A 25,128-nucleotide genomic window follows, 5' to 3' on the forward strand; every position below is an offset into this window, starting at 1 on the left:
GAGAATCATGTTTTGATAATCAATTTGAGAATCTGTTATCTAGAAGTTACGCATCTGGTATAACCTCTAAATAATTTTTAGAGGCTGGTAGTCCTAAAGAGAGGATTCTTATTTTCAGCCCTTAACTGTTCCGAGTTTCAGTTTTTATGATAGTTTCTCCCATTTCAGAAAGCTACTGTGAGGCCTGGGATCCAGGAAAAGAACACAACACTTCCCGCACACCTGTTCTCACGTCGCAGCAGTCGCACTGCAGCCACAGAAGCTTAGCCTCATGCTACAAGAACTTCATTTTAACTCTTACCTGGAGCCTTCCTTAACACTCCAATTCCTCCCTTTCTGTCTTAGTCTGCTGGTAGAGTATAAGCAATACTGGTTATCTACTCCGAATAAGAACTTAACTGAGACTCCCATAACATTACATATAAGTTAGTCGAATGTTGGCATAGTTCACATTTAGTTTTAGAATCACATACAAACCCAGTCAGAACTACATCTCAAACGGGAACACCTTCTAGAGTTTTCGTTCGCTATAAAGAATGACTCAAACTGCCAACACTCTTTAGGTTCTCAGGTCTCTGTTCAGTCTTGTTGAGAAACACCATTCACTTTCCATCCTTTAACCACTCTTAATCTTTAATTTTAAAACTCTCCTCTGATCTTTCTTCTATTCTGAGGATGATGAACATTTGCATTAAACTAACAAGAAACTGTTTCCTGTCAGAGATTCCCAGTTTCCACATTTAGGAATTACTGCAGGCAGTTATTTAACTGATGTTATGATTTATCCATCATTACCTACCCTATTTTTCAAAGCCACTATTTTCTAGAATACAGACTAACACACATGCCACATTCCCAGTACACAGTTTATCCCACTTTTAAACTCTGCTTCAACTAGAGATTTGATCAGAGATGACTATTTTTTCCTTCAAGGTTCTTAAAATATATATATATATATATGTATGTACGTATGTATGTATGTATGTAGCTAGAAGGAGAGCGCCAAAATCTAATCACCGTGCTACCTCACCCTTAGATGAGTTTTACAGTGCACTTCTGTATGGGAGAAAACAAAAAATACTCACCTATTAACTAGTAGCTAGCCAGTTTTCTAGGTCTATCACAATTCTTGTGGCTCTAAAAACATGAGATCATGTACTCTGCCTCCAGTAAAGAGGCAAGAGGAATGCAAAGACAGAACTAGCAACAAACCAAGCTCCAGCTCTTCTATTAATTAAAATAAAAATTTAAATGACTTCTAGCTTTAACCATACTAGCCAGTGGTCTTAAATGCCTTACAAAAAAGCTGACAAAGGTAACATATCAAACTTGTTTACCATCGCCAATTAGATGTATAAAAATAAAACTAATAGTAATTACTCTGAATTCAAGTACACAGCAGCCATTCCATTAATCCCACCACTGACAGAAAAGTTAAGTCAAACCCAGATCTGGAGCAGCTGATCATCTCCTACTACCATTTCAGATGAAACGGACAATGGGACAATAGGGAAGGGGAACTAAACATGGCTAATGAGAACCAGTACACAGAAAAAAATCAGTTATTAAAATAGGAAGCAAGAAACAGTTTGGAAATTAAGCAGGCTTGAGGAAGAGTAGTAAGAAAAGGGTTGTTCCAGTTTTCTTGTGACCTAGCTTTTAAGTTTGTTCACACTAATTTGCAGCAGACATTGATGAAAACATACAGATGCTATAACTGATGATACTGTGAACCACATGTGAATGTTACAAAATCTGCTTCTAAAGATATTACCGCTCCCGCCACAATGCCAAAGCACATTAATAGTTGTTGGGTCATTGATTCCCCACCCCTCAGCTCACAGATACAGCCCATCCACCCACGCTATTTTGCGCTGTTAATAGATACCTCTGTACGAAAAAAAAAGAAAAAAAAAAAGTAATTTATTTTACTAAGAGGGAAATACAGAACACTTAAGTCAGGATAACAATTTAATATTATCTCATCAGAAGTCTCACATATAGTGAATCCAAAAGTCTGTATGAGACAGCTAAAAAACATTGACAGCAGGGCTTCCGTAGGACGAAGAAAAAGCAGGTGCTGTATACCATTAACTAAACATTGACCTGATCATAAAACAAATGCTACAGAAGGAAAACGTGTGGGTTTTTTCCTTGTAAGTTGATATATGTTTAAAGTTTCAGGCCATGTAGAAATACAGTTCTAAGTTCAACTCTGAAACAACAGGTCAAACTGTTGATATGATCCTTTTCCTCCAACTGCAATAGTCTCTAGTCCCAATATGTCACAATTTTTGTTTACTTGCTCCTTCTCTTGCTAGTCTGTCAGCTTCTTCATTTCCTCGGAAGCCAGCATGACCCGGAATATGCATCTGTTAAAATAATAAGTATCTGAGTGTTATACATACAAGAATTCAAGATAAACAGGAAAAAAAAAAAAAAAAAAAAAAAAAAAAAAAAAAACACTTCTATTCATTGTATAGCAGCACCTCTCTCTTTAGAGCAGTAGTTTCCTCACATTCAATCCTTAGGTGTCCTTCCCAGTAATTCTCATAACCGTCCTAGAACTAACAAAATTGTTTTGCCAAATTGTCAAAAACAGCTTCGTGAAAGGTGGTGAACTAGGCAACGAACCACCTAACCTAACCTTTAGGAAAAGCCTTTAAGAGAACAGCAGTGAGACTTAAACCCTCCAACTCAAAAGCAGAATCCTACTTTCAGGAGCATGAAAGAAAAATCCTCTGCATTCAGGGCTTAAACCAAGTTATTCTTTTTCCACCAAGTCAGAGACCTCTGTGCCACTATGACCAATAGACATGAGGGGCACAGCACTCATGCAGAAAAGGTGTATCTCAGTTTTCAGATAATGTCTTAACTATCCATTTTTCAGCAATTAGAAACTGAAAAACCCTTTCAACTCTAAACTTAGGGTGGAGTGAGCTTCAACCAAAGCTTGCTATTTGACAAGATCTGAGAGAAGAGGAGCATGAAGTGCCTGCGAGATCAGTGATCCAACACAGAGATATCCATTAATGTGTTTGGCTGCAAGAAAAAAGTAAGTGCAGCAGCATAATACTGGAAACAAATAGTTCAATTTATTTTGGAAAAAAAAAAAAAAAAAAAAGCCAATAGTCAAAATTTTACTCAGGTTATCTACACATAGGCAACAAAACTAAAAAATACATTGAACATGCTTCTCAAGATACTTAATACATTTTATTTCATACATAAAATAAACTACATGAGGTACACTGTGCTAGCTTGTTTTCCAGTTGGTCTCAGAGTTTCACAGGTGGCTTATGCGTAACTCATTTTTGAGATTTCAGTGTATAGAGGACAAGACACAAATTGGAAGAAAATATCTCATATCAAAGAAACTGCCACAACAGTCCAAATTCTTTCTTTCTTTCTTCTTTAAAAAAAAAGAAAAAAAAAAAAAAGACATTTTATACTATAACCTAATACTATGTCTAACAATAACATTTCTGGCTATTTTCACCAAACCCAAAAAATAGATGTTCACCATCTGGCCCTCACAGACTCTACACATACAGTGCAGCACCACCCCACTTCAGGCTAATGCAAGCATTATCTTGCTGCATTTGATTGTTTCCTTAAATAGATAGGGTTCCATCTATTTTTCCATCACCTCATAGCAGCTTTCCTAGAATGCACAGGAAGAACTGTAGGGAGCACATTACCATAAACAAGTGCCTGAGTACATTGCTTGCCTGGAAAAAGTATCTTTTTCCATTTTAAGAGGTTCAGATGTAACGAAAGTTCAATTTTTCTTTTACGTGAAATGCACTAAGGGCACTTGAACTTTGGCCTTAGATTTAGATTTTTACAATTTCTTCTACTCAATAGATAGTAGAAGTAACTACATAAAATATAAGTCAGCCTTTAGGATATGGTGGCCAACTCCAGAACACCATATAGGGAAATATATTGCAAATATTTTCCATCTCCTTCCTGGGAAAAGTAAACATAAAAAAAAAAAACCCATCACATTTTCCACGGACTAAAGATGGAAGCCAAATAAATACACCATTAATAGTGATTTAGTCAATGCTGCAGAGAATTGCTTCTAGATGCAATACTTTCACTTTGGCTAGATTCAAATTTGGGGGGGGGGGGGGGGGGGAACATCCACAAACAACATTTAGCACTGAAATTAGAGAATTAGAGGTTACAAAAAAAAGTTTTTACGAGAAATACAGCATAGAAGTTCTTTTAGTTCTTTATTGAAGAGCTAAACAATTGCAAGGTGTTTTCAATAGCTTTTACGCCCAGTTCTCTTGGGAGAAAACCCTTCAAAACAAGAACGCAATTATGGGACAGGAAACTGGAATTAGTTTATTTCAGATTATACTCCCCAATTTTCCCCAGTTTGAAGAATTCATTTGATCAAGTTGCACTAAAAAAAACAGCATATAAAGAATTCTGAAATGCAAATCCAGAATTTGAACTACAACAACTCAAGAGATTAACAGACATTTCAAATTGAGATTTCCAGGAATAGAAATTTCTCCTATTAACAGTTCAAACAAATTAACAATAATTATAGGCATTTTTTAAGTAGTAAAAAAAGACAACAAGCAAATATAAACAAGTTCTTTAATAATGAAATACTTGTTCCAAGAGATTTGCTTATATTTAAGTAATAATCTTTCTAACTTTGAATGAAACAAGTAACTTCTTCATATTTAAAGACGTATAACAATATTATGCTCTATATAATTCTAAAATCTTAGAAGTATGACCATAACAAAGAAGAGTGCTTAAGGTATCATTAAAAATAATAAGTGAGGTGCTTACCCACTGAATCTCTATGCCTTTTGATAGATTATCAAGTCTTTCAAAATCTTCTTTATTTATTACACTTCCTCCTGAACTTGTTCTCCAGCCATTCGTTTTCCAGTTGTCAACCCAACTTGTAATACCTATGCAAAGAGAGTATTACCATACCACTGTGGAAGAATCCAGCAAGAATCAAGACAGAGCGAGCAGCCTTGCAGAAACAATCTTCCTCTATAAAGACAGTAACTGTGTACAAACTGTCAAGCAAAGATGTAAGAGGTAAAGGATTTTTTTTGTCTGGTTCTCTACTACTGTCATTCAGGACAGTATTTTTTCCATCATTGCTTGAACTACCTGTCAATATTTTCCTGTATAGACATTTGTTTTAAAGAGTAAAATTTTGTGTGCAATGTGTACCTAAACTTATCACCTGAACTTCAGTAAACTGAAATTAAGGATTAGCCTGATGGTACAGTAACCTAAAACAGATCTGAATTGCTCTGCTTTTTTGAGAGGACAAAGACACACTTGCACACATACAGTAAGAATAGATGGCCACCTGTCCTATGGATTCTGCATACCAAACAGAACCTTTCAGGAAAGGGTTACATAAGCCTATTTCTACAAATAAGGATTTTTAACATGGAAGAGGCAGACAAACATCTATTGATGGTCAAAAAAGTTTACTACAAGATGCCTTAAAAGAGGAAGTTTTTTTAAACATACCCTTGCTGGTCTGGACAGTTTAAGACATTTGCTGTAAAAGCAGTACAGAATAAACTGTGCATTCACTAACCTTGTATACAAAATCTCCCAAAAAACAAACCATACCACAACCATTTGTCCTTAATAGCAAGCTTCCTTCTGTTGTATTTGTAAAACTGACTAGGAATTACTTTTAGAAATAACTTTGATTAAACTGAAGTGGAACTTACACCTCAGAGACCCAAAATGCAAGAGAAAACTGCCTGCAAAAAATAAAGAGTAAAAGACTGCACCCAAAGGTTCTTATTTTCCTCCCTCATACCAAAGTTTAACTGAAATTTTATCCAACATAACAAGTTTTCCTCCTTCGTAACACCAGTTTCACAGAACAATAGATGTTACAGACTTTTCGCCCACAAAAGCAAACTGCAAAGATGCTTATTTCCTCCATATTGCTTTGGACAATTTGCACTTTGGCATAAATTATGTAACTGAATTGTACTGATCATGCAACACCTAGCCCTAAACATGAGCTCTACATGAGTAGAGGCTCTTTCAATTACTCCTTTTTTCAGAATGTTTCTAGCAGAGACTAAAACACACATCCTGCTCCTACAAGAAATTCTATACTCAAATCTTGGGGGGGGAGGGGGGAATAAGCTACTTATCTGGAATATTTGAGATAGTCCTTGACATTGTTTCTTAACATTTACTGTCCCTTCCTCTACAGTGCTCTGCCCCCTGCTTCTCATTTATAAATCCCTTGGTGCTTTCCATTCAGCAACCTTATTAAAAAGCCTCTTCCACACACATGCAAGCTAGCAGAATTTGAAACAAGCAGCAAATGACAGCTCCAGCAAGTCTTTCTTTGACCAGAAATCACTCTTCCCTACTTAGCAGCTTTCTGTCTTTTCCAGGGTATTGCTAGTTAAGGCGACGTTAAATTGTTTCAAAATACATTTTGCTTTCCCACTAAGCATAAGCCACCTGAATAAAGGAGAAGTTAAATTCTTTCTTCCTCCTCCTCCACATTCACAAATCAGAGAGCTCCCAAGGCAGCAGAATGACTTTTTGTTTGGAGAAAAACAGAAGATATATGGATTTTTAACATAAAGCCATTCAGTTATTTTGTTAGCAACAAGTAATAAAACACGTAATTACACTCAATGTTAGCACTTATAAGTTCAGGAACTTAATCCTAAGATTAAGATGTTCACCCTTCCACAACTGAAATGTGAAAAAAGCAAATTTCAGTTTCAGATCAAAAGCTCCACTAAATCTTTGTTTAATAGTAATCTCATAAATGCTCCAAAGTGACCCAAAAACAACTAATGTAGGTATATCCTTTGTCAAAGCGCAAAATACAAACAGAGACACTTATGCTGTTTAGAAGCATCACAGAAACGAAATCTGAGGCTGCAGGGTAAAGGAGAGGGTGTTTTATTTGGACATTAAGTCTTACTGCCTATATCATATGGGATTTCTGGGAAATAAAATTTTCCACATCTTCGGATGAAGGTGAAGCTTTAAACACACACTCTGAGCACACGCTATCTCTGGATAGTCTTCTAGTGTAACCTGAAAGTTTGGAAGTGCATTCTAGGTGTAAAAAGTAGAAAATCTTTAGTATACTTCAGGTTTGCATATTAAGACACCCTCTCCAAATCAAGAAAAGAAAACACAGCATCACTAGGGCAACTTCTGAGTACTCCCCTGGTCATCCTTAGCAAAACATACAAGAACATTTTTGCAAGCTCCATCTGTCATACTGAAAGTCTAACTTACAAAAATACCTCAGTTGCTTCTACCATTCTTTACTATAACTATGTCTGTGCTTGTATTTCATTCAGTGAAGTAACTCCTGCAATATTTTTGATTTTTTCCCCAAACAGTCATGAGTACTGAAATAAGTTTTGCATTCTCTTCCTTATATTCCTCACTCCAGGTCCCAGAACATTCTATGGCCCTTATATAATGAAGTTGTGTGCACTGTCTTTAAGAATCAGGAAAAAAAAAATCACCATTAACTTACCATTAATAGTGAACTTGCTATCAGTGTAGATAATTAGTTTCTTGATGTTTTGACTCTTTGCTTGCTCTATTGCTTTGCAGGCTGCCTTAAGAATATTTCAATAGAATCACAGTTCAGAACAGGTTTCGAACAGATACAGTTAAAATACCAACAAAATACCTGATGTTAATACACACGAACAATAGAGAATATTACTGTAGTCTCTCCACCAATGACTACCAGCATGCTTTAGAGTACAGGTTCCCAAAATCTGCATGCCTAAGACAAACAAGAAGCCACTTAAGTTTCATCAGCAAATAAAAAAGTTCTGTCCTTCATTCTGGAGTGCAGGAGCAGCTCTCTGCCCACGTTTAACTCTTCAAGGATCTATCAACTTCACAGAAAGTTTTAGTCATCTTCTCCATAACTCTGGGAGCAAAGATTCATCCCAGTTCCAACAATTTGGCCATATCTAAAAGATTTTTATTTTTTGTTGTCAAGAAGTGTATTAACAAAAGCCAGTCAGATCTCCACGGAGAGCTGAAAAGCTCTCCAGTGGTAAGTTTGGCCCCCGACACACCACCATGACCTTTGGTTGTCCCTCATTAAATAGAGTCCATATTTTATTCATATATGTATATTTTCTTTGAAGCAGACCAGTTTCCCATTCCACTTTACCTCCACATATACAATGCAGGGTACCAGCATTATAATAATAAAGGTGAGATTAAGTCTGATGTTTCCAACAGCAAAAACGGAAATTACTCCTGAGAACCCACAGTAGTTTTATCACGCTTAGCTAAGAAACGTGACACTCCAATACTATCGGAAAAGGCAGAGAAATCTCCTCTTAATTACCAATAAACAGCTCTCACCCTAAAGTCTGAAGCATACACTAATGAACACGGATTTGACCAGGCTTTCCTAACACAAGGCAAATATTTATGATTGGCCTGACGACATTTGGGAATTTCCAAGGGTGGTTTACTCCTTTTTCAAATCCAGTAAAGATCAATAAAACCTAAAGAGAAGTATTCGTTTCAAGTCATAACTCTAATGTGCTGCATACTTCCTTCACAGCTCTGTAACTGCTTTCTAAAGGCTAGAACTGAAATAGTCATATGAATTTACCATTCTGTTCCACAGGCAGAAGCATTTTATGATGCTTACTACTTACATGTATTTCAGCTCTTTGATTAGTCTGCCGTCCAAGAAGTCTTTCACTGGTATTTCTGTGATCATAGAACAAATAGGACATCAACTATTCAAAGTGTTCACAGCAGTGTAAACCACTGCTTATTAGAAAAATAAAAAGGAGAGCTATTTTTTAATAAAGGAAGATGGATGAAGATTTTAACTGTAACTTACATGTAGAGAGTATTTCAAGCATATTGGGACCTACTATCAATTGGCAGTTACCTTTATTGTCTTCTCTGTGTGTGTGTGTCTACAATTATTTTAAAACTTTCTGCATCCCTTGGATTGCAACCTCATCCCCTAAAAATATTATTTACAATTCTTTCCCCCCCCACACACTTACTTCCTAGAGAAGCTGATCTCTGTTGTTCTCAGTAACTCACTACTCTCACAGTAGTGAGAGGAGTCTAAACAACATGGTTTCCTACTCAAAAGGAGGCTGATGTTTTAAGTCATACACAAAATATTAGTGTACTTCTCTCTCTCTCTCTCTCCTTTTTTTTAAAAAAAAAAAAAAAAAAAAGCCATCTAGCTACTTACAAAGGGTGGCCTGGTCCCCAATAGACACCTATTCCAGCACGCGCCCTATTACGTCCATTACCTGAGCAGCAGCCATCTGTATAAACAACTGCAAAGTCACCTACAAGAGAATTATCAAAATCAGAAGTTCAGGTAGTTCTTCAAAGATGCAGTCCCCTCTTTAAGCAGCAAAAAAAGGTTGTGAGCAGATTAATCTGCAAACCATCCTTCTACAAAGAGCTCTTTGAAGTGTTATCTGCAAAGCCATATAAATAGTAAAGCACAACACCAGAAGTTTGACTGCAGCTTTACACCCTCATTGCTCCCAAATGCAAGTCAAGCCTCAAAAAGCATCTCTGCCTGGAGGTCTACATTCTCACTACAGTGGGAAACATACTCCCACCTTCTTCAGTCAAGACTAAGTTTATCAGCTACAGCTCTATTCAAGTATCAGGTCTTTAACCAAGGTGTACATAAAACCATGTCTATAACGACCAGATTAACCTACACGTTGATACAGTTGAAATCAATTAGTATTACACCAAAAAAAAAAAAAAAAAAGAAAAAAAGAAAGTGAAGATAGTTCAAATTTCCATTTTAAGAAGAAACTCTGTGACACTGGGACTGGTGTTTCTAGTCTCATCAAACCTCTCTTAAAGCCCCTTAATATTTACTTTTGTTAGTTACAAGAGTGTGAAGAACTCAAAAAAACTAAGCAAAACACACAGAAACAATAAAAAGAGCTTACCCATATATGAAAATTTATCTTCGCTGACTGTTGGCGCTAAATACGTTTCATCATGTTTTACACGTTTTGTATCATGTTCTTCAGCTGTAGACTGTTCATATGGCCTCTTGCATTTATTACAACACAAAACATCTATTTCTGGATCCTCTCTATGGCTAGCATTTTCCTGTGTTATAGTTGAAGGATTATGAGTCTCTTAATAAGACAAAAAGAAGAAGTAAGTTGAGTTAAACATAAGAGTCAAATTTTATTCAGGGTGACTGTTTTCAAGGACGACATTTTTCTCATCTATTAGTATTCCAAGTCTGCTAAATCTGTCAGCCTCCCAACCTCCAAAATATTATTGAATAAAACACACAAGTCATTCTTAATTCCGGATCAAACTTCAGACACATACATGACAGCCTTCAAATAAGAACAGGCACACTACAAGCAGTACTCTCCAGGTGCCCGCAGAAATGTTTTTATTGCACAGACACGTCCATCACTCTGTTAGGATCCTAGGGCCACCGCTGCACTTCGACAGCAATAAGGCGCTATGGGGCATTAAGCAGAAGTCGCCACCCGCCTTCAGGTGTAAGCTGCACTAAGGGCTCACCCAGAAGGGGGAGGGGCAAGTCCTTCCCCCTCGTACAGAGCCGCAGGCGCTCAGGCAGGACGCGCTACCGCGCAGCAGCCCCCCCAGTCCCTCCCGGCAACCGGCAGCGCGGCAGGAGGCGAAGGGGGGACGAGCTACCTGCGGCCTCGGGCTGCTGCGCCGCGGGGCCGGCGCCCACGAAGGCCCAGGCATCCTTCTCGGTGGCGAACTTCTTGAAGCTGGCGGAGGGGAACTTGTGCACCTGCTCCTGACACTCCGCCCTGCAACACAGGGGGCGGCGGGTGAGCGGCGCCCGCGGCCGGCCCGGCTGCCGCTCCCCGCTCCCCGCGCCGCCGCCGCCGCCGCGCGGGGCCCTTACCACGTGCGGTAGACCCCCGTCCGCCGGCCCCGCCGCACCGCGTAGAACATGCTGCCGCCCTTGGAGACAAAACAGGCGTGACTGAGCACCGCGACGAGCCACCGCAACATGGCGCGCCGCCGCCATCCGCGCCCGCCCCGCCCCGGCGGCCCCGCCCCGGCCACCACACCCGCCGCCCGCGGTGCGGCGCGGCGCGGCGCGGCGCAGCGCAGCGCAGCGCAGCGACCGCCGCCTCCGCCGCCGCTCGCGGCTGCGACTGCGCACGCGCCACCCACCCAGCGTCGCAAGCGCGCTGCGGGTTTCACCCCGGCGACGGCGCCCTCCTGCGCATGCGCGGAGGTGGCTCGCGCTTGGGAGTCGCCGCGAGCGAGATAACGGACAGCGCATCTGCGCGGCGGCGGCGCTTAGCGCTACGGGTTGCGAGCGAGGCCAAACTACTGAGAAAGCGGTTTTCCTCGTGAATTTTACAGGCGCCTCCGGAGAAGCGGGTGGGTCGCTACCTCCTCATTCGGTGCCACCAGTTGGTTTTCAAGCGCATAGGGGCACGGCACAGACTGTCACCTGCTCTTCAACATCGCCACTTTGTATTTCTGAGAACAAACCACCAAAACCATTGATCCCTTGTTCCCTGGCTGGCACCGATGGAATAGTGCCGGTTTACCTAGCCTGGCTTCGTGCAGATGCATCTGAGGCAGGCCCATTTGTATCACAGTGTGTTAACGCTGATGCCCAGGGGACATTTTTCAGTAACCTAGCAAAAGCGTGGAAGATTGTTCATTATGCTCAGCAAATGTAAAAGAATGGTATAAAGATTTCATGTCCTTAAAATCAGAAACCTTTTGATTTGCTTCTTGTCCTTCTGTCATGTTTTCAAGGCAAGTGACATAAACATTAGGGCTAAAAGTGTTTGGGTTTTAGTGTTAAATATGAGTTACATATAAGATAGTTCTAACTACAGAGACTTTAAGGAAAGCACTAAACATCACAGAAGTTGCTATTAAAAAACACAAGAATTGTATTACAAAAACCAACTAAACTAACCTTTGCTTTGGGTGAGGAAAAGATGTATGATATTATGGAAGTTTGCATAACCTATTCATTCTGAAAGCCTGACAATTGTCGAGACATACTTAAGGAGCAGTGCACAAACTAGTGATCAAATTTAAGAAACGTAGCAATGTATCAGATCTTAGCAAGGAAGACTGCAGAGACCAGGAAACATGCATACTCATAATATGCTCAATTTATGGTGGAAAGTGTCCAGTTGTTGCATTTTAAGTTACTTTCATGGCTGCAGTTTGGGAGCATTTCACTGTCTTTCTGCCTGATTCAATCTCTGAATTGGCTCCTCAGGCAACTATAGGCCGGTCAGGCAACTATAGGCCGGTCAGCCTCACCTCCATCCCTGGAAAGGTGATGGAACAACTCATCCTGGATGTCATCTCCAGACATACGGAGGAAAAGAAGATGATCAGGAGTAGTCAGCCTGGATTCAGCAAGGGGAAATCCTGCTTAACCAATCTGATAGCCTTCTCTGATGGAATGACTGTCTGGGTAGATGAGGAGAGAGCAGTGGACGTTGCGTACCTTGACTTCAGCAAGGCTTTTGATACTGTGTCCCGTAACATCCTCCTAGAGAAGCTCAGGAAGTGTGGGTTTGACGAGTGTACAGTGATGTGGATTGAGAACTGGCTGAAAGGCAGAGCTCAGAGGGTCGTCATCAGTGGCATGGAGTCTAGTTGGAGGCCTATGGCTAGTGGAGTCCCCCAGGGCTCAACACTGTGTCCCATCCTGTTCATCTTCTTCATCAATGACCTGGATGAGGGAACAGAGTGCCTCCTCAACAAGTTTGCAGATGATACCAAGCTGGGAGGAGTGGCTGACACCCCAGAGGGCTGTGCTGCCATTCAGAGAGAGCTGGACAGGCTGGAGAGTTGGGCAGAGAGGAACCTCCTGAGGTTTAACAAGGGCAAGTGCAGAGTCCTGCACCTAGGGAAGAATAACCCTAGGCACCAGTACAAGCTGGGGGCTGACCTGCTGGAGAGCAGCTCTGCGTACAAGGACCTGGGAGTGCTGGTGGATGACAAGTTGACCATGAGCCAGCAATGTGCCCTTGTGGCCAAGAAGGCCAATGGTCTCCTGGGCTGCATTAGGAAGGCTGTTGCCAGCAGGTCGAGGGAGGCGATCCTGCCCTTCTACTCAGCCCTGGGGAGTCCTCATCTCGAGTGCTGTGTCCAGTTCTGGGCTCCCCACTACAAGAGAGGCATGGAGCTAGTGCAGAGAGTCCAGCGTAGGGCTACAAAGATGATCAGAGGGCTGGAGCACCTGCCCTCTGAGGAACGTCTGCGAGAGCTGGGCCTTTTCAGCCTGGGGAAGAGAAGACTGAGGGGGGGACTTTCTCAGTGTGTACAAGTACCTGAAGGGAAGGTGTCAAGGAGACAGGGACAAACTCTTTTCAGTTGTCCCATGTGACAGGACAAGAGGCAATGGGCAGAAACTGAAGTACAGCAAGTTCCGCCTGAGCGTGAGGGGGAATTTCTTCCCTGTGAGAGTGACAGAGCACTGGCACAGGTTGCCCAGAGAGGTTGTGGAGTCTTCTTCTCTGGAGATATTCAAGGCTCGCCTGGATGCAACTCCGTCTACCATGCTCGAGGTGACCCTGCTGAGCGGGGAGGTTGGACTAGATGATTTCCAGAGGTCCCTTTCCACCTTACTGATTCTATGATTCTATGATTCTTTCTCCAAAATGAAAAGCTTTACAGGGGCATGTTCTGGTTGCAAATTTAACTCAGTGAAGTAGTGTGAAGGATCAGAGCCTTGGTTATTAAAACACTATGAAATCTCACTGATGTCCTCTATTCAAGATCTTTCTTGCCTATCCAAGTAATGATTTTGGTCCTGCAATGAGCTCCAAGGGACTTTTGGTCCCTATTGAGTCATTAAAATGAATGGAGCATCACCTAGGAACAAATGTTCCCCTAAAACTTGCTGAAAAATCCCTCATCCCCATTTAGCCTTCTCATCTTGAAAATCATTTGAGGAAGGATCATCATTGAAAGGTGCTGTAAAAGTCAATATATTTAGTACATCAAAAGGTCTAGAGCTTAAGGTCATTAACTGTTTCTCTTAGCACATCCCCCTGTCTAAATCAAGGACAGCTTGTAAGTGTTCCAGCTGAGCTCCTTGTAGCAATGGCCTCTGAACTAATGAGTACTACCTTGTCCAAGGAGATTAAAAGTTAACGCATTGATTTGTAGCAGCAGTGTGTAGCCTCTGACAGTGCTATATATCAGACTTTCAAAAATCCTGTGTATCTCAGGTTGGAACAGATGCTCTACCCTCTCTGTTGTTCCATGACCTTCTGTGCTGGTCAGCTTGATGTGAAACCTGACAATGGCTGCTTCGAGTGTGTCTACGGTTTGCACTGCAGAGCTGCTACCGCTGGGCATGTCCCCTTCAGTGGGACTGTGCTCAGAGGGGCATGACTTGGAGAGCTTCCCACTGCTCTCCTTCTGCCCTACACACCACCTCAGCTCAGCTGCAACCTCATCTTGCTTGCCCTCGTATGGGGACTGTCACCTCCTGAGAGACAAAAGGTGAGAGCTTTGGCTAGGTGCCTAATGTCTGCGCCTCAGCTTGGCTGCTTGTAAGAATGCAGGATAGAAGACAGGAGCACAGGTGTGACTGCCTCCAGCAATAGTCCAACATATACAAACTGCTGTGTTTTCAGCTAGTGGATTTCTCTTGTAGCTATAATTCTAGTGTATTAAAAGAAAGCCAGCCTCAGGATGACAAAGTGGTAGACCATCGTAATGAGATTTACAAGGGTGGCTTAGTAAAACACCAAGAATGTGAACCACTGACATTAATTTTGCCTTCTATTCCAAGAGCAGCCATAGGTTCAACATTGCTATGCTAATCAGTTGGATGACACCTTTTTTTATCCAAATTAAAGAGCTTATGTATTTGACACATCTTGGTGGAATAGAAAAACAATTTGGTCAGAGTTCTATCAGAATATAATCACTGCATTTTTCTTGCTTCTTCCAATTAATCTGTGAGATTTCATATTATTACAAAAAATGCTTACTTCTGATTTTTCTCAGATCAAGATTATTTACATTATTTATCTTAGTCAATGTTTCCACTAAGACTCTCAGGCTTTTCACTACTTCATGCTTGTGACATTTTGTATATTACTGCCCTTGGTCACCTTTTCTTTTAATTATGGCTTTCTATAGCAGGTGGGTTTCTCATTCCTTACAGGTTTACACATTTATATTACTTGTAGTCTTCTTTAGGCAAGATGTAAAAAAAGAGCAACCAGCAGTAAATGATGGGGAGAGAAAAGACCTAACACACTCATTAATTCTTTGGCTGAACAGACAGATTCATACATCCAATTTATATGCAAGGACCGAACAGTAACTCGCCGGCTGTCATGACCAACATGCAGGCTCAAATTCAAAACAGAAAAAAATGACTTTGAAGTCCACTGAATACCATCCACATTACCTTCATTGCTTTTCCTGTTAGTAACACTGCATATAATCATCTAATCATACCTTTACTTCAGTATTCCTGTTGCTGATTTTTTCATTGCTTTTGTGCCACAGTGGTAGAACAGCAAAATCTCAAATACCATGTGACAGCTGGCATTTTTACTACTGTGCCATTTAGCACTGCTAGGCTAAGCAGTACTGTTGCTTTTTTACAGTACTTGTCTACTTGTTGTTGCCTCATTAGACAATTTGTGGAATTTTCCAGTCAAATCTGGGTAAGGAGGGCATTTCAGCTCCATAACTCATAGTTTCGTAGAGTGAGTGGCAAAACTCACCAAGTGAAACATTTAGTCCCCACCTAAATGTTTAAAGGTCCACTTACAAAAGCTCGCCTTATCTGAATACAGAATAATTTAAATGTTTATATGGATAGGGCTCTAAATGGCTTTCATAATTGATTTAGTACTTATTGCCACAGTACACCTGGGTAATCATGTAAAGCCATCTTAGTCAGAATGAGCTAATTAGATATATTTAATACAGTAGTCAATTTTTGCAAATCCAAACCTACACAAATGCTTGTGCTACCAAAATATAGGTATTGGGAATGAGTAGTTAGGGAAAATTGGAGGAGAGCAAGTCTGTAGTTTTTGGTGGCAGCATGTTGAATGAAAGTGGTCATTTAGCTAGGGCCTGAGAATGAATGTTCCTGTCAACATTCTCTGCTGTAAATTCAGCCATGTTTTACTGAACCATTTTTAAACTAAAGTTTAAAACCTATGAGCTGCTTTTGATACAAGGCATTATCTATTCAGTAAATTCAACATAGCTGTTGACAGGCTGCATCCTTTCCTAAGGCACAGTGGGTATTAGAATGGAAGCTTCTCTTTACACCTTGTTTTCTCATTTCTCTTATGCAAGCAGTCTGGTCTATTCAGTATCATTAATATAATGGAGACATGAAGCAGCAGGTAGTCACATTACTTCTTTATTTCTTCATTAATGTCTTCAGTGGTCCAATTTTGATCCATCTGCACACCATCTATTTCTTCTCCTTCTTATGTGTGATCATCTGAGGGTCTCACAGTATGGACTACTGGAATGCTGAGATAATTCTCAGTTTTCTTTTTTTTTTCTTTACTCTGCAACTAGAATTGCATCTGCATCTGCTGTTTGCAACCTGCAACCTGCATCTGCTGTTTAGATGATTTCAAATCCCTATAAACACTAATCTGGACATCAGTATAAGTTATACAGTTTTTCCCATTCTGTGAATTCATGCAAGGAAAAAAAGAGTGAATTGGGAGAAAAATGGAAACTGAACAATCATCTTTAATGGTGATCATAAATTTAGCAAAAAACATACAAATGTTACGAAAGAGGAAAGGCTGCTTTCTGTAGATACTTTGGTTGATTAGCATAGGGAGGGTTTCTTGGCAGTTTTGTTTCTGTTTACAACAGTAGCCTACTACTTCACTATAGGATTTTTTTTAAGTAATAAACTGTAAATGTGGATTACAAGTTAAAGCTGGCTGCTTTCAGGTTTATTCAGGGAATCTGAGCAGAGAGCCTGTGCCAGATTCAAAAAAATGTCAGAACTGAGCGCGCCGGCCCTGCTGGGAAGCTACGCGCCTGCGTCCCAGCTTGCAAGACACGTGTGTGGAGAGCTGCGCACCTGCTGCAGGAGGACAGCGCCTCTCGAGCAGGGACACTAAGCTGGCCAAGGGGATATGGCGAGGCAGGGAGCCTGTCCTGCGTGCCCGAGCCCCAAGCACGAGGATTTTGAGCTACCATGGGATCGCCCACGCTCTAGTGGTGAGCCGCCACCTGGCAGGGTTTTGGCTGTCTCTCCGGGTTGAGGCCTGCTCCCCGTTTAGTTTAGGGGCAAGCCCATGCTGGGGACCGTGGGCAGGCGGTCTGGGCACGGCTGTGCTGATCGGGGGAAGCGGGTCAGAGCCGCTCTGTGCGGACGGGCCCTATTCTGCGCCACAGGCCCTCAGAGAGCCGTCCTAGCATTAACGCCAGAGACCATACTCCAGTCACATAATTTAGTAACCATGTATTTCAGTGACATAATAATTATGATTAATATATAATTTTAAAACAATATGAAAATCGGAGAGAAAGGAGTAAAACCCGCTTTCCCGGGCAAGGGGATGAGCGCAGCGCGCCGGCTCGCTGCGGCGGGACTGCGCATGCGCCACACCGCCGCGGTTTTGCCTCCTCGGACCTGGCCTAGCTCCCTCCGCCCGGGTGCCTCGCTCAGCAGCTGGCGATGACCTCATCTGCAGGCGCCGGGCCAATGGAGTGAGCGTCCACGCAGGCTTCGCTCTGGCGGAAGCCCTTGACGGCCTGTGGCGCCTGTAGGTATCCGTGCTGCCCTACTTCCTGGTTTGGCTTCAGCCTCGCGGTGGGCGGGGCGAGCGCCTTCGCGGGCCGGGATCTGAGCCGCTCTCGCGAGAGCTCTCCCTTTTCCTAGGCCGGCGCTGAGAGAGGTGGGTGTTCGGGCCCTGCTCGGGCCTTGGCGGCGGCGGCGCCTTCTCCCCCGCGGCGGCGGCGATACGGCGTCGGGCGCGGCGGGGCGCTCCTCGCGGCAGCGCTGGGGCGGGGATGCCCTCGATTACCGCCTGCCCGAGGCCCGATGGTCACCGGGGCGCCCGGCGCTGCGGGAGAGCAGCCGGCGGGAACCCCCCCCCCAGCTCTCGGGGAGGCCGCTGTGCGGCCGGGCCGGCGGCGCGGGGGAGAGGGCCGGCGCGGGCCCCCGGCGGCACGTGGGGCTGCGGCGGTCTGGCGGCGGCGGCGGCGCGCTCCTGGCGCCTCGCCCCGCGGGCGCGCACGCCCGCGGCCTGGGCCCGCTCGCCCCGCGCCGGTGTCGGTGCCCTCCCCCCGGCGTGAAGCCGCTGGGGTGTGCGTGGCCCGTGAGACGCTCTCTGGATTCGTTTGGAAACGTACGGCGGGATTCCGGGGCGTCGCAGCGTTTGTAGCGGTTGACATGTTGCTGGTGACACCTGAGATGTTCTTTTGGGTTGCAGAAAGGCCATGTTCAGCTCTAGCGCAAAGATTGTGAAGCCTAATGGCGAGAAGCCAGATGAATTCGAGTCTGGTATATCCCAGGTATGTGTGTTTTTCTTCTGCTATTCCATAACTGACTACAAGTCGTGGAAACAATGTTGTGACCATTGTCTTGAGCTTAAATCTTGAGATGAATGCTGCCTAAGCACGTTTCTCTTTCCTAGTTCTGCATAGGAACTGTCAAAGTTGGACTGTGTTTCCACCAGTAACATTTGCTGCACTTGTATCTGACTGTGTGGCATGTAGGAAGTTAAATGTTTTGTGGTACAGACTGTGGTGAAAAGTATATAGGTTCTTTCTGACACTGTAGACAGACTTAAGTCTCAAAGCTTCTTTATAATTGAACTGTGTGTAATGGATTATTCTGCAACTTTCTTTTCTTCAGGCTCTTCTGGAGTTAGAAATGAACTCTGACTTAAAGGCTCAGCTGCGGGAGTTGAACATCACAGCAGCTAAGGTAGGCTAGACTTTCTCTGCAAAGAATGACTGTTGGCTTGGTCACTTGATTTGCTGTGTTTTTTCTTTTTTTTTCTTCTTTTTTTTGTCTTTTAAACTTGTACAGGTGTTGATGTACTAGTTGGATGGGGTCCTTAGTTGCCTTAAAATGGCTATGATTTTCTTACTAAATGCTGTTGTGGTTTGTCTTCTGGTATTTGCTGTTATTGTGGAGGATTCTGTAATAGTTTTTTAAAAATAATTTATCTTAAAAGGTGCTGTAAAAACTTACATGGTAGTTAAATTTATCACTTTTAAGCATTTTTATTTAAAATGTTTTACTTTGAAAACAATTTGAGATCTGAAACTGACTTTTGTTTGTGGGTGTCAGTAATACAGGTGTTGTAAAAATCTTTGTGAAGAACGTAAATTGTAATAACTCTCAAAATTGGTCTGTTGTAGGCTCTGTTTTGTGCAGTGGGCAATAAATAGAAGGTGGGTTAATGTAATTGACTTGATAATATAGTTTGAGTCTTCCTGTAAGTTCAGTTTCAGTATAAATATTGGCACCTGAATCCTAAAGTGGGGACAAAATTAGTAGTTTAATTTGTTGGCTGTGGAGATTGGATGGGACTTTGGAAGCTGACTGTGGTAGCCACAGATTTCTGCTGGCTGTTTTTTGTTTTTTTTTTTTTTGTTTGTTTGTTTTTTTTGGTTTTTTTTTTTGCTGCTTGCCCAGGTCCACCAATGTGTACCCAGGCATAACTTTTATTATAATAAAAAAGTTTTTAAAAACATAGAAATGCAAATATCAGCTTGGCCCATGGATTAACTTAGATGAAGCTCAGGGCCCTTCAGAAGAATTGTTTTGTTCCTGAAGTGCAGCAGTGCATTGCAACTGTCCATGAGTGTTTTTTTTAAAATACCTTCCCAGCTTAGTTGTTCAGTTCATTTATTTTTCACTTGTGGGAAGTCTAACATGGGCATCTGAAATAGGTCATGCGTGAACATGTTTTGCAAACAACCATTCAGTGCTCCATTCTGTTGGAGAATTGAGTAGGCTGGGTTCATGAGAGAAGTGCGCTGTAAATCTCTCCAAATTCCTGAAGTTTTGATTCCTGAAGTTTGGCATTTGGAGGGGGAGATGATGTGGTGTTTGGGTAGTGATGCAGGCCTTAGCAAATAGCAGATAGAGGATGACTTTTGTGAAGCAGCTACTTAAAAGGCTTGAGAACAGATAGTGGTTTACTACTGTAAACTTTGGCTTTGTCTTCATATCAGACGCAAATAACTTCAGAAACTTGACAGTAGTATGTAAGGGGCATTGTAGGTGTTCCGATAAATGGTCAGTATAATTAAAATTTTAGCATCTGAGTCCGCTCCTGCAGAATGAATTTGAGTTCAGCTATGTGGAGGATGTGAATTTGGGCAATCAATCCTGTCATTCCTCTCTGTCATTCTTGTACAGCAGAAGTAGTGCTATGGCTGTGTGGTTGGGGTTTTTTGTTGTTTTAGGTGTGTTTTTTTTTGTTTGTTTTGTTTAGTGCTGGCTCCTGAAACTACCTGTTTTAAAGCATTTATTTGATACTCTTTTTCTTTCAGAACTGTAACTAAAGTAATTAGATGTTTGTGGTCAGAGGATTAGTGATCAAATTGAATGTTGCTCCTTGAGCCCCATATAACATTTAATTTCTACTTCTGTTTCAGGAAATCGAAGTGGGTGGTGGCAGAAAAGCTATCATCATCTTTGTACCAGTTCCTCAGCTGAAATCTTTCCAGAAGATTCAGGTGCGGCTAGTTCGTGAGCTGGAGAAGAAATTCAGTGGAAAGCATGTGGTGTTTATTGCTCAGGTAAAACGCTTAGAATCATAAAAATGTTGGTTTGAAGGGATCCCTGGAGGTCATCTAGTCCAGCCTCATGCTTGAAGTAGGAATATCGCCAGCTTTAGATCAGGTCAGCCATGGCTTTTGTCTAGCTGAGTCTTGAAAACATCCAAGGATGGAGATTCCACAACCTCTCTGGATAACCTGTTCCATGACTGCACTACCCTTCTTGTCTTGTCTATTCAAGGTAACAATGATATAATGCATATTTTTGTATCAACGTGAAATGTAAAGAATGCCCTTCTGTGGATGTAAGCTAAATGTTTCAACTAGCAACCGAGGCTGTGTAATATTACTGGTGAGATGTGTAGAAACCCTTTGGAGGAAGTTGAACTTTCTTGTTCTGGACTCTGTTATTCCCTCAGAAGTTTGAGAAGCCAAGTTTAAAGGGGGCCAAATACAGACTTGCCAGAGGAGAAAACAAACATCAATAGGAGCTTTAATACACTGACATAATCCAAGCATTAAAAATTCAACATAAGGAAAGAGGGAGACAAAACCTGAATAGACTTCACCTCAATTCTGAACTTACGGGAGGAGCTAAGCCAGGAAATAGGTGGCTGTGAGGGCAGCAGTACTGAGGAGAAAAACTCTGGAGGTATGTCTCTAGGATGAACGGTTAGTTGCTAGACTGAACCTCTTTCATGTTACCAAGTGTTTTCATGATTTTTAAGACAGTTAGGTTATCTTGCCCAGAGCCTTTGTGCCAACAGGAAGAATTCTTGTAATGAAATGCCACTCATCTACTGAATTTAAGTGAACCAGAATTCTCTGTTGGTATCACAATTCATGTTTTAGAAGATGATGTCGGTAGGGTTTGTTTTGTAAGTGAAATAATGTCTTTTGAATAAGACAGGCAACTTTAGATTATAGTAACTGCTCTAAATACGGGCATGAAGGAGCCATGAACTGTACCACAGTGGCTGCAACTGCATCTAATAGTAAAAGTTTTAAAATTTCTATCCTTGCAGATTAGAAAATAGAATCTTTACTAATTCAGGCTGGTATAAACATCTCTACACACCACTTTTGGAACAAGTTATTTCTAAATCCAGGTTTGATTGGGATTAGTTTGTACATCTCATTCAAACTACTGTTGCTGTTTCAGGAAGATGTAACTTAGCTCTCTGTGGGACTGAGACAACCTTTAGTAGGAAGCAAAGGAATAAACTCAATCAAACATACCTTGGAAAATTCATTCAGAACTTCTTCCAAAGTAGTATAGTGTTCAGACTGCTAACGCAAAATAATAAACTACCCTGACTATGCACTAGGGGGGGAGAGGGAAAAATAGGAACCTTTCAGTTCAGTGTGCTCAACACAGGATTGATCAGTAGCTAAGAAATAAAGCAGTAGCAGTATTTCAGCTTCTGCAAATAATATATGGCTCTAATGTTGGTGTATTTTTGGGCATACTTAAGTGTCTCTTTTTGGTGTTTCATGCTTCTGCTTCTGTTAAAGTTCGTATGAGGCTTTTCATTTGGAGTTGATTGTAAACACTAGATACTGAGAAGTGACTTCTTCCCCCCTCTTAACAGAGAAGAATTTTGCCCAAACCAACAAGAAAAAGCCGCACAAAAAACAAGCAAAAGCGTCCCAGGAGGTAAGTAAATTATATTGATTCAATATGATAATCATCCTTTGCAGCCTGGTAGAAAGTAGTGTTTAGTTGAAGTTCTGAAAAAAGTCACTGAAGTGATTGGGTGGTCTTGTCCTTAGTTTGTCTTACAGCCTGATAGTGTTTGCATTTCTTAGAAAGAACTCCATCTATATTTCCAGATAAAGCTGTGTGGAATCTTTAGCCAGCAATCTTGGCTTAAGAAAGAAACCCCAGCGTGCTTTCTCTGTTACTACACTGTGCTGTCAAGAATCCTCTTAAAACTATAGAAAGAACCACATGACATAGACTCTGTACAAATGGTTAGGCTGGCACAGAGAGGGCTGAGGAGGGGTATGGGTGCAAATAGTCCTACTGGATCCGAACCTAACAGCTGTAGTATCGTCAGTTGTGTTAAATGACCTCCTTGCTCTCACCTAGTCTGTTAGGTTTGAAGTATTGCTAGGCATGTAACACTGTGCTATGTCTTTGAGTGACGGTGCCTCTTTTATGTTGTTCTCTAGTTTACTATATCATCATGCAGTCTTAAAAGTTTGCCCTCCTTAAAAAATGTAGCATGCTCCTGTAACTTTTCCCAGCCCCAGTGTTAAACCTATGTCATATTTAAAATTGGATTTTGAAATTCTCAGGCATAGATTTCAAAGCTGCAATTTCATGATACTCATCTAGCAGCAGTCCTGCCTTGAGTGTATGTTCCTACCACCCCTCTTGCATTAAAACTAGTATTTCATGGTGCCTATAAAAATTGGAGCTGTATACTAATCAGGATGTTGCCACGTTCAGCAGGGAAGGAAAGTATGCGTAGGCTGTCGTTTTTTTCCTCAGCAGCCTAAGTTAGACTCACAGTGTACTAAAACTCTGATATATGTACTGCAAAGTACAGAAACACAGTTTGTCTCCTCTAGCTATCCCCATCTTCGGAGGGTTTAAATGCTACTGTAGACACAAGGCTTAGCTATTAGTGATATTTATAACACTGCAAATAGGGAAGCTGGAAACTTTATTAGCCATTTGTGCTCATATACTAAGACAGTTTGGTTCCGTTGTTACAACTGTGGCTCGCTTTCAAACTATTAAAGAGCAAATTCAAGAATGCAAATGTAGGTATCAACAGTCTCTTAAGTGCAGGCCAAACTTACCAACTAGACTTTTCCTGTAACATCTTGCAGTTCTAAGCCACTTCATTTTAGGCAGCTCAAGAAGCCAGTGTTTTCAAAACTGAGTCTCCTATGAGCATACTCTGTGTAGTTGAAGATACTTGCATACTTAACTCTTCAGTGAGTGCCTCTAGCAAAACTGCAGGTGGGGAAACTAATTTCTGATTTAAATAGTTGTCCTTAACTGTAGTAGTAAGGGCTGTTATAGGCAGTATTGGCTGTTACTTTGTGAATACTCTGCTGCAAAGCAACGTATGATCTAACAGGTCAAGAACACGGCTGATTTTTCACACACAGTCATTAAACTTCTGCAGATAGTGTAGAACTTAGTGTTTATTTTTGCATGACTTGTGAAAAGGTACGATACTGTCTCACTATATTGGTAGAAAAACTAAATTTTCAGGAAGGGCATGTGTGGAAGGCTTAAGCTTTAGCAGACTAACAAATTTGGCAGACTAGAAAATTTTGCAGATTTGAGAACTTGTTTTAATGATACAAATGTGGTGTTTCAGCCGTACGCTTACTGCAGTGCATGATGCCATTCTTGAAGATCTGGTCTTTCCAAGTGAAATTGTGGGCAAGAGAATCCGCGTAAAACTGGACGGCAGCAGACTCATAAAAGTCCACTTGGACAAAGCACAACAGAACAATGTTGAACACAAGGTAAAAAAAAAAAATCGTTAATAGGGTGGCATTCTGATATCTAAGAGGCTGCTTATGAAATACAACAAAAGACTCTTTTGGCTTGTGGCAACGGAGATGCTTCTGCTGATGTTTGGAGTAAGATGATAAAGATATAGGCAAGACAGTTCTTGAACTAAAGCTCTAGTTCAGCTAGACTTGCCAAAAATCCCTGTATTGTAAGGCAGCTGTATTGCTTCCTTCATGGGAACAGCCGGTGGCTTTTTTAGAATAGAGCACTTAGTTTTGAATTTAAGCTGATGTGCTTAGTACAGCCTGAAGTCTCTTATCACTTGGCTTAGTTTTTGTGGGTACATATTTGGCACAGCTCAACTCTTCAGGTCACTTTTGCTTGCAAATGAAAGAAGTTCTAAATATTGTACAATAGACGTCTACATAAATACTCAGTTATTTTAATCTAGAAGGAAATAATTAGCCTGAGAGTTCACTTCAGAGTGAAGACACCATAGGAAATGGTGTAGTACCTAATCTTTGTTAACATACGTTTTACTTCCTTTTACAGCTTAAATAAATTGTCTGTCTTCACAGGTGGAAACATTTTCTGGTGTCTACAAGAAGCTCACAGGCAAAGATGTGGTGTTTGAGTTTCCAGAATTCCAGCTGTAAAGTGCAAAAAATAGCTGAATAAACAACTGTTGATATAACAGAGTAATGTCATTTACATTTCTACTTCTATAAACACAGATGGGGATTAACTGACCTGGGAGACTGCTCTACTTTCTAGATGAGTGACATTTGTGTATCAAAACACTAAGTCATAAGAGTTTAGTGGTAGCCCTCTTTATTCTTGAAGCTGTTACTACATGACTGGACGATCTTGTT

At 41.6% G+C, this 25,128-nt stretch overlaps 2 protein-coding genes across 2 annotated transcripts; one reads left to right on the forward strand and one right to left on the reverse strand.

Annotated features, from left to right (window-relative positions):
• Positions 1-1,908: 1,908 nt before the first annotated feature.
• RNASEH1 (ribonuclease H1) lies at positions 1,909-11,084 on the reverse strand. Its single transcript, XM_062572995.1, has 8 exons — positions 10,937-11,084; positions 10,717-10,838; positions 9,981-10,175; positions 9,254-9,353; positions 8,694-8,748; positions 7,538-7,622; positions 4,819-4,943; positions 1,909-2,372 (listed from the first exon to the last, which is right to left on the reverse strand). Exons 1-8 carry the CDS (start codon positions 11,044-11,046, stop codon positions 2,286-2,288), a joined length of 879 nt encoding a protein of 292 aa, XP_062428979.1. The 5' UTR covers positions 11,047-11,084; the 3' UTR covers positions 1,909-2,285.
• Positions 11,085-17,912: 6,828 nt separating this feature from the next.
• On the forward strand, positions 17,913-24,950 carry RPS7 (ribosomal protein S7). Its single transcript, XM_062572996.1, has 7 exons — positions 17,913-17,933; positions 18,471-18,552; positions 18,896-18,967; positions 20,653-20,796; positions 22,368-22,432; positions 24,117-24,267; positions 24,835-24,950. The coding sequence occupies exons 2-7, from the start codon at positions 18,478-18,480 to the stop codon at positions 24,910-24,912; spliced, it is 585 nt and encodes a 194-aa protein (XP_062428980.1). The 5' UTR covers positions 17,913-17,933; positions 18,471-18,477; the 3' UTR covers positions 24,913-24,950.
• Positions 24,951-25,128: the final 178 nt, after the last annotated feature.

Source organism: Rhea pennata, chromosome 3 (assembly GCF_028389875.1).
Source record: "Rhea pennata isolate bPtePen1 chromosome 3, bPtePen1.pri, whole genome shotgun sequence".
NCBI lineage: Eukaryota > Metazoa > Chordata > Aves > Rheiformes > Rheidae > Rhea > Rhea pennata.